Source organism: Papaver somniferum, chromosome 8 (assembly GCF_003573695.1).
Source record: "Papaver somniferum cultivar HN1 chromosome 8, ASM357369v1, whole genome shotgun sequence".
NCBI classification, from domain to species: Eukaryota; Viridiplantae; Streptophyta; class Magnoliopsida; order Ranunculales; family Papaveraceae; genus Papaver; species Papaver somniferum.
Window position 1 is genome coordinate 2,324,750 of NC_039365.1, and position 10,053 is coordinate 2,334,802.

General features: G+C 36.5%; 1 protein-coding gene across 1 annotated transcript; it reads left to right on the forward strand.

Moving 5' to 3' along the window:
• The first annotated feature begins 1,094 nt into the window (after window positions 1-1,094).
• On the forward strand, window positions 1,095-3,917 carry LOC113304222 (probable serine/threonine-protein kinase At1g01540). The gene is made up of 7 exons (XM_026553280.1): window positions 1,095-1,927; window positions 2,228-2,332; window positions 2,434-2,556; window positions 2,652-2,822; window positions 2,912-3,041; window positions 3,128-3,346; window positions 3,533-3,917. Exons 1-7 carry the CDS (start codon window positions 1,281-1,283, stop codon window positions 3,707-3,709), a joined length of 1,572 nt encoding a protein of 523 aa, XP_026409065.1. The 5' UTR covers window positions 1,095-1,280; the 3' UTR covers window positions 3,710-3,917.
• The last annotated feature ends 6,136 nt before the right edge of the window (window positions 3,918-10,053 follow it).

Genomic DNA, 10,053 nt, shown 5'->3' on the forward strand with positions numbered 1-10,053 from the left:
TGTCATGTTGTCTTTTCCCTTCGTCAAGGTTTTATCCCATTGGGTTATCCTTGTCAAGGTTTTAATGAGGCAACATATTTGAGTCCAACCATGTTCTAAGTTTGCTCAATGTTGTACTCTTTTTCTTTAGTTCAGGTTTTGTCCCTCTGGGTTTCCCTGACGAAGTTTAAACGAGGCAATTAACTTAGACCCATCGATCTGTAAAGATCGTATTGCATGTGATGAACTACATGTAAAGTAAGAGACAACATGTGAAGTACTACATGTGAAGAGTTTTACCAAGGTTTTATCCCACTGGGTTTTTCCTTTTCAAAGTTTTAATGAAGCAATTGATTTCGGCACAAGTCATCAAGGAGAGGACGACATTTGAAAAACTACATTCGAAGCACTATATGTGAAGCACTGCGTATGAAATTCTATTGAACCGTACAAGGGGGAGTGTTGTAGGGCCTATGTCCCATAAATATGCGACCCAACTAGGTAGTTAGGGTTTTTCCATGGTTGTATATAAAGCATACTCTGCTATATTATATGGTTGCTGCCTATCAATACAATCCCTCTTGTACTTTCTCAGACTCTTGGTCTTCTCTGTGTTTTTCCCTCAAAGATTTAGTTAAAATAACAATTTATTTTATGTAGGTTATAATTAATAAAATCATGGATTATTTAAGAGAAGAGAAGCTTAAAATTTTCATGTTATCATCGTGAAAAACAGTGTTATCAAGGAAAGTAATTGCTGGATAAAAATAATGAAGACCAAGAGAAAGGCGCCCAAATCACATATGGACCACTGAGCCACTGACCATTTTGAGTGCTGCTTGGTGCCTTGGTGGTACTACCTCATGTCTGATCTCTTCTTCATAGGGCACATACCACGACTTTAATAGCCTGCCGGCCGTCCCATTTCAAAAACAATTGGAACCGCGTTAACCAACAGTCTTGACTATTGAACCCACATCTAGTGGGTCCCACTACCAGTCTAATCTCTCTGACGTGTTACAGTATATAATTCCGCTTTGGAAACTGGACTTCCAAGGATATTTCCGTCATTACGCCAACTCTCTTAAAATCACAGTAGAAAAACCACACTCTCACTCTTCTTCCTCCATCTCTCACTCTTCACTCTGCAATTCCACCGTTTTCCCACTTACCGGAAAACCTCAAAACATTTTCCGGTAAACATACATTATTTTTTGACGGTGGAATTTATAACCATGCATGAATTCTGAGAACCTCAATTTCTTAGATCTTTAAGATTTTAACCTCATTCTCTGCATCCAATGGCACCGTCATCGTCATCGTCATCGTCGGGTGATAACACAGCATTCATAAACACAGAATTATCAAAATCAACATCAATTTTTGGATTGAAATTAGGAGTAGTAATCGGAATTTGCGTCGGAGCAGCAATAGTACTAATCTTGTTCTTACTTTCATTATGTATTTGGAAATCTCCTAAAAAAAATTCATCATCATCATCAAAAAAGAGAAAACAACAATCTTATAATGGCGGAGGAGTTGGAATAATAGATCCATCTCCAGTAGTATCAAAAGAGATCAAAGAAATCATTAAACCAGAACAACAGGTTCCAGAGATCCAGATTGATATTGGTAAAACGGAACATAGAGTTATATTTTCTGATCAACAGCATCGTCCTTCATCACATGCTAGTGGTGAGAGTAGATCAACAAATGCAACGGATTCGGTTTCGATGTCGGGGAATAATGCCGGTAGTGGTAGCGGTGGTGGTTTGCCTGAAGTATCACATTTAGGTTGGGGACATTGGTATACATTAAGAGAGCTTGAATTAGCTACTAATGGATTAGCTGATGAGAATGTTATCGGTGAAGGTGGTTATGGAATCGTTTATCGTGGTCTTTTGCCTGATAATACTCTTGTTGCTGTCAAGAATTTGTTAAATAACAGGTACTACTACTCAATTTTGGACTAATTATCATTTTCAACGAATTTTTTCGTATTATTGTTATCGAAAAAAGTAATTATTAGGTAATTGATTTCGGATTGATTTCAGTTATAGTTTTGTTGTTCATTATCAATTGAATTTGGTTGACTTGTCTGTTATGAGTTCTAATTTTGGTTGTATTTACTTAATGGTGGTTGAATTGGATAGTTAGTTTCTATAGTTGGCAGTGGTTAAATTTGATTTTTATGAATGAATTAAGAAATTGTGATGAAGAATTAATGTGAGGTTGATGAATTTTTTAGGGGGCAAGCAGAGAAGGAATTCAAGGTGGAGGTGGAAGTAATTGGCCGTGTTCGACATAAGAATTTAGTTAGATTGCTTGGGTACTGTGTGGAGGGAGCTTACAGGTATTGATTTCATTTACTTGATTGGTTTTCGCCAAATTATGAAGCTGACCTTTTTTTTTAGTTTGAGATTTCTTACTGTATTATTTGGTTTTCATGATTAGGATGCTTGTATATGAGTATGTGGACAATGGTAATCTTGAACAGTGGCTCCATGGGGATGTAGGGCTAGTCAGTCCTTTAACATGGGATAATCGGATGAATATTATTCTTGGAACAGCTAAAGGGTATGATTATTTCTTTCTGGTAGAAAAATCTGTTTATGTAGGTTTTCTCGTGTTAGATTTTAAGCTGATGTAGTTCAACGGATTTCTTTTTCCAGTATTGCGTATCTTCATGAAGGTCTTGAACCAAAAGTTGTTCATCGGGATGTTAAATCTAGCAATATACTACTTGATCGACAATGGAATCCCAAGGTCTCTGATTTTGGTCTTGCTAAGCTCTTATGCTCGGAAAGCAGTTATGTCACAACTCGTGTCATGGGAACATTTGGGTTAGTATCTGCCTAGTTTAATTATTTTTCGCAGCCAGCAGACCAGAGAATCTGTGACCCTGTTGCTAACTTTTCTGTGAATCTTGTAGATATGTAGCTCCTGAGTATGCTTGCACTGGTATGTTGAATGAAAGAAGCGATGTCTACAGCTTTGGAATACTTATCATGGAGATAATTACAGGAAGGAGCCCTGTTGATTATAGTCGACCTGCTGGAGAGGTTTGTTGCCTTCAGAATTACATTCAACTTGTTCATGTGTGCAACAAACCGAATTTTGTAGTTAACAACGAATGATCAACTTGCAGGTGAATTTGGTTGAGTGGCTAAAAAACATGGTTGGGAGCCGGAAATCTGAGGAAGTAGTGGATCCTAAATTGCCTGAAAAACCTCCTTCAAAGGCACTGAAACGTGTTCTACTGGTTGCTCTTCGTTGTGTTGATCCCGATGGACAAAAGAGGCCGAAAATGGGACATGTTATCCACATGCTCGAAGCTGATGATTTGCTATTCCGGGACGTCACTCATGTAAGTTCAAATAGACATTTTTTATTTTCATTTTTTTTGAGTTCCAGTTTGATTTTCTTGCCAGAAAACACTGCTTGAACATTCTAAAGTGATCACTTAAATGGAAAACACCTCAAAACCTACAGATAAACGAACCTAGAAAATTTTCTTTGCAACTGCAACCTATTAACCTTTTTATATGGACAGTCTAATGTTCAGTCAGAACGCCGAGTTGGACGAGAGTCTTCTCAATCACGTCGTGATAATCGACAACATAATCAAGATGGTGCGAAATTGGGTGATAAAAAGTTGGCTGAAACAACTTCTGACACAAGTGAAGGAGAAAGCAGTAGTAGCCGTCACCAACAAATGAAGTGGAGATAAGAAAGAAAAAGTATAATAGGTGACTTCAATTTTTTTTTGGCTATATGTTTACGAAATGTTTTTTGCTTTTATTTGTTGTATGTTCTTATCCATTTTTAGTGTAGATTTTTCCTTTCGGATGCATTTTGTACCATAGAAAAATTCATTCATCCACATACAAGTAATAATAAGATCACGATATATATTTTACATGTTCTGAATTCCGATCTCTCCTGCATTTTATCTTTTGCTTAGTCTCGCAAGCGCCTCAAAACCACTGACTTGCATTTTATTAAAGAGATGGCGATAACGTTACAGTAGAAACGTCGCAGCCATCGGTTGTCACTTGTCCGCTCTTGCCGTCCCAGGTATGATCAGTTGTCTGCTTGGTTGGATTAAAGCTTTACAGCAAATTAGTTAGACAGCACGCAAAAACTGGAAGTAGTAGGGCCTTTTGTTTCGCCATCAATGACAGAAAAACTCTAGCTTGCATTTTGGATTCTCCTATACAAACAGATGGAATGCCAACAAATGCCTAAAGCTGGCAATGATTGTAACTGCTGAACCTCCACTTTTCCTATTGTTTGCACCTTATCCACTAGCAACCCTACCCCATTGATAACTTTTGCAGACCTCATACATGGATGAAAGCTTCCTGCACTATTGCACGCTGAATATGCTGGATGGCGACCCGGTTGGTCCGAGTTGGAGCCTATCTTTTTCTTTTTGCTAGTTTTGTCTCAGGCTGATCTTAGATGGAGTAAAAATTAGCAAAGCATTGACATTATCCATGTGGTAATCATAAATTAGGATATTGCATCTTGATCTTGATCTTGATCTTGTATTGATGATGAGACATTATAAGATACAATCAATTTGGCAAATTTTAAAATGAGAGAACACCTAGAGATTAAATTGGCTGACACCAGACATGTTGTCTGTTCAGTGAATGAGCTTTGAGTTCACGTGAATTGGTTTAATGGTGGTTGTGAAGTTTTTAATGAAATCCTTCTTTCTTCTTCTTCTTCTTGTTACAGGCTGTATTTGTTTGCAGGATTAGAATTTGAGGAAAAACAAAACTGAAAAACAGGGTTCATTCAATTCATTTTTTTCTTTTTTCTTTTCAAACGTTACAAAAGGTGGTGGCTAATGGTGGTTCAATAATTTTGAAGATTCTTTGTAACAAAAGAAAAATGGCCACTTGGTTTGTGGTGGTGGGACTTGGGGAATTTTCATTTTCATTTTAATGGATGGATGGATTGACAAAAACCATTCAATAATCTTTTGTTTGATTGTTCTTTGTTTAATGTTTATTCTTTTCTTTAACTTTTGGTTTCCAAAAAACAAAAGAAGATTTTCTTGACTGATTTTGCTTCTCTCTTTTTTCCGATTTGAATATTGACACTGGACTTCTAGTATTCCGGTTTCTTTGACATTTTTTTTTTTGTTCTCCAAGTCTATACGGCCAACAATAAATTATGTACATGTAGTGGGACAATATGACAATGGCGGTATGGCACAATGACTTTTTGTTCAAAAGTGCAAATTGTAGCCCGGAAGCAACATGTCATGGGTAATGTTGAACAGATGTGTGTTTCACACTTGTTTGTTTGCCACAACTGAAGAGGTGAATGCTGGACTTTTGTATGTCAATTCCGAAACGGTTATCCAATGAAACATATTTTGAGGCATATTCAAAAATTTTGAGACATACTCAAGATTCGGCTGATAATTTCTGCTTTTGTCTAGGTTCGGCTGATAACTTAAGGTTCGAATGATAATTTTTCAGCCAAATTTAAACAGGTATATGCCTCCAAACATTTGAGTATATCTCAAAACATGTTTCTATCCAATTCTAGGACTTGGGACGTTTGGATAATTGTGCGGTGAGGAGCAACAAGCGTAGAACATATGAGTACCCTGTCGCAGTTGTTGAATGGTGACTCCAAAAGCCGTGAAATATGAGTAGGCCTCGACCACTGTCCCCATGAAATTCCTCCTTTTTATGGTTAATTTTTTGGATCTCACAAATATTGCCCACAAGCTTCCTAAGGAATCCTAGTACATTTCCGGTGGGAAGGACAACAAACAGTTTAATTTCCAACTTTGGGATTTTGTTAAAGGGAGAAATCAGTGTGCTCATATTAACAAGTTATAATGATTCGATTAACAACCCCATAAGTATTTATTAACCTGGCTAAATTGGGGCATATACCACATAACTGGGGCCTATAGCTAGATGACAAAAAAGGTCACTAGAAATCACTTCATACCACCCCTTATCAAAATAAATACCAAACTACCTATTTTATCCCTGATTAATCAGCACTAATTAATCGTATCAGGGGTTAATTTTGTTTTGGATGTGAGATTAACTAATGTTAGAGAGTTCATCAAAGCATCAACATTTTGATTTTTTTTTCGTAAACAGTACTCAGAATCGGTTTACGTTCATTCACTTGTGAACCGATTCTGGATTGGTGTTTTCAAATTAACAGGGGACATCTATAATCGGTTAACGTTGACATGTTTATAATCCGATTTTCGAAATCGGATTTTACTTATGACATATATAAACCGATTGTTTCCTTTCATTACCAATTTTCATTCATTCCATTATTATTATAGGATGCATTTAGCACATGCATCAAGTCTTTAAACCCCTAGACGATCCTAGTGGACGAGTTATAATCTCGTGAGGGTTTACATAGAGGTCTACCCACAAAACCTATACAAAAACTTCTAAATCTATCAATCTTCCTCCTCCGAAGACGATACCGCATCCAAGTAGTTCGGGTTATCCTTCGGGATTCTTTCTGGCAAGAAGTGATAGCTTGCATCGAATGCGAATGCTTCCCTCTTTTCTTCCAAGTAGCGCGCTTTCACGACTTCGTGCTACAAAAACACAAAAACGAACTTACATTTGTTACTGGTATTTTATTGGAAGATCAAACAACATGGGTTACGGAAAAAAAAAACTCACAAAATTACTTACAAATTCTGCAATGGACAAGGTGAAGAGGCGAGTGTTAAAAATCCGAGGTTAGAGAGCTAAAAAAGCAATTTTCGCATTTTCGATGACTAAGTGTCTATCATGGACTTGTTGGACATTTCTTGCATTAGGATTCCCATACTCTTGCCTAAATGTGTTGTGTACTTTAGCCCAAAAGGTTGTTGAATCCTCCCTTTCGGAGGATTGACGTCTAAGTCGATTTTCCGCATACCATGCTTTCGTGATTGCCAAATCTTCCGCGGAGTCGAATGATGCCATTCCTTGTATGTATATGTATGAAATGAGTAGTTGTGGAGTATATGGAGTGAGGGGGAATAAAATGATCAATTTTGGGGCAAATGAGGTCCAAGGGTGAGGTCTCTATTTATAGAGAAAGTCCCAAACGACATTTTTTTTTGGAAAACGTGAACAATTTGAAATAATCGGTCTTTTAGAAGGACTGTAAAATCCGATTGTGTTTATATGCCACAAGGAATCGGTCTCTCTTGCACCAATGTAAAACTATTAAAGACATTTTAAATTTTGAATTTTCACCGACACCAATCGGTTTATATATTTCCATATGTGGTCCGATTCTAGCTTGGCTTAAAAACATCTAGGAAAAATGGCTTGTACAATCGGTTTATTGTGACATATCGAGTAGACCGATTGTTGGCATGTCAGGCTAGAATTGTCGATCAACACATAATTATAATGAAAACTTCAAGTGCATTAAGTTCAACACAGAGATCATCCAAAATACAAACCTTAAAAGAGTATCAAGAACTTAAAACAACCATAATAGGCTTATAAACCTAAACTTTTAATATCTAAAACTTAAACGTAAAAACTTAAAGAGCAGGAGCACCAACATCTGCAGCACCACCAGGAGCATTTGCAGCACCACCAGGAGCAGCATCATCAGGAGCACCAGCATCACCAGTATCAGCACCATCAGGAGAAGCAGCTTGTGCTTGAGACATTTGTTCCCACATACCTTCCATTTCTGCATGGAGCTCCCTCTCCGATAAAATCATGTTTATCCTCATCCTAGTGAACCTCGTGACCTCATAAAGCTCCTCCAGTGCAAGTTTGTCAATCAATGCAAGGGCTTGTTCAAGATGGGTCTCACGCCCATATGCAAACTTATAGAGGCTCCTTTCTGGCATTCTTTGTGGTGTCCTAACAATGTCCTCCAAGGTTAGCTCTCGAGAGTAAAATGGTAGGTGTGTGAAGTCCATTCTACACAACAAAAAAAAAAAATCAAGTAAGCAATCGGTACATATAGAAACATAAGTAATCTAATTCTGAAGAGACTAAAACAATCGGGTTATGTGGTACATGTATAAAACCCGATTGTGAAAAGGAGATGAAGAGACTACAGTAATCGGATTATACATATTACATATATAAACCAATTTTGGTGATGTATTTTCATATTTCATTTCTACCCCAAAATCAGGTTATGTTAATCATCATGTAAACCGATTATTGTGCATGCTCTTCATGGACGAAAACAAAACCCAGAATCGGTTTATTCGATAGGTCAATAAAAACCGATTCTGGGTGTAATCAGAATTTTGATTTGTCAAAAACGAAGATTTAAACATGTAAATCAACAAGATATGAAGAATCATAGATTGGGTTGATGGAGATTTACCTTTTTCTTGGTTGGATCGAAGATCTCCGGAGAAGAAGATGAAAATTAGGGTTTTGAGAATTTGGAAAGATTATGATGGAAACAGAAAGTTTTTTTTAGGTTTAGTTTTTTTTGTTTTTGGATTTACTGAAAATAGAAAGATTAGAATTTATATGAGAGAGTTTTAGGAATTAATATGGGGGTAGATTAGTATTTTTTAGAAGTTTGGGTGCCTATAGTAATTTGGTGGTGTGGGAAGGAAAATTTGATAGACCCCAATTAAATGGTACATGCCCCAATTTAGCCAGGTTTATTTAAAGGGTAGGATCTGATGACATGGTTGTATTGACATTATCATTACATGGTTTGGTTATTTTTTTAACTTATAAATTAGAATCTATGTTAAGTAGGCTAAAATTATCTTATAACTGGGTTCAAAAAACATTTAAAAGGATGGAAATATTTGATAAGCATAGGCTAAACAAAACTTTAAAACAATTTCAATACAAAAATTAAGTTATGCTAGAATTAGGGACTGGAAATAACCTAGGTTAGCCCCTTGATAAGCCTGTCTCTGATGCATACACTGAGCCTTGAGATCATAATAAAATTACTTTCACAAAAAACATAAAACAAATTTACATCATGAGACTAAATTTTGATCACTAAATAAAATATAAATCACTGGGTAAATTTTAGGCCACGACACGTTTTTTTATGTCGCGTGAAAAACTTAAGATACTTGTGTAAATTTGCGTTACAATACAGATTTTCAAGTCATATAGTTGTGACGATTTTTCGATCAGAGGTAAGTGGACGAAGGGAAACAATCATTTTACGAATAACATATTCGAGATCGAATAACCTATCCAACACTTGTGTTAGAGCAATTAATTAATGCTCGGTTGAACGGCATAAGTGTTACTATCTGAAGCCTGTTGTCAATGTTAAATGATCAAACTAATATCTCGATTTCTAGTCTATTAAGTCAAGTCTTGGACTGAGTTATAATTTGGTAGTTGAGTATCAGACATCACCCTCGAAAACTGAAGATCGACGAAGACATTTGAAGAACTTCTGTATCATGTATGTGAAGACTAAACCATTCTATTTTTCTCACTATCTTACATTTTATTCGTTGAGCCAGTGCCGTATGACTTTCAGTAGATTTACAAGGAAGAAAATTCGAGTCAAGCTCTTCTTGTTAGAAATCTCAAAATATGATTTTAGCAAAGATGTTCATCGATCCTTAACAATATTAGTTCTAAAAAAATTTATTGTGTGAATTAATTTGTGTAACAATTGAAAATTACTCAAGAAAATTATTTTATCACTTGGGAATGTTTCAAACATCAAAAGAGAGAAATTCAGAAATACTAAAATTTCTGGCTAGTGTAGGTTGGTGAATCACTTTGCAAACCATAGATATCTGAGTTCAGAAATACAGGAAGGTTGGCGAACCAGTTCGCAAACTGTGAGTTCAGTTGGGAACAGTTCACGAACCGTCGTTAACTGATTTCTTGAAGTTGGTATTATAGGATAGCAGTTGGTGAACCCGGTTCACGAACCGTACAACTGATTTTGGTAGTCTTGTAGGGTTGGAGAACCCGCTTCACAAAACATTGCACCCTGTCTCATGAACAAGCCTAACGGTTCACGAACCGTTGTACCAAGTGTCCCAATAGATTATAACAGATGCTCAAAGACTTATTTTTTAAATATGTTTAACATTAC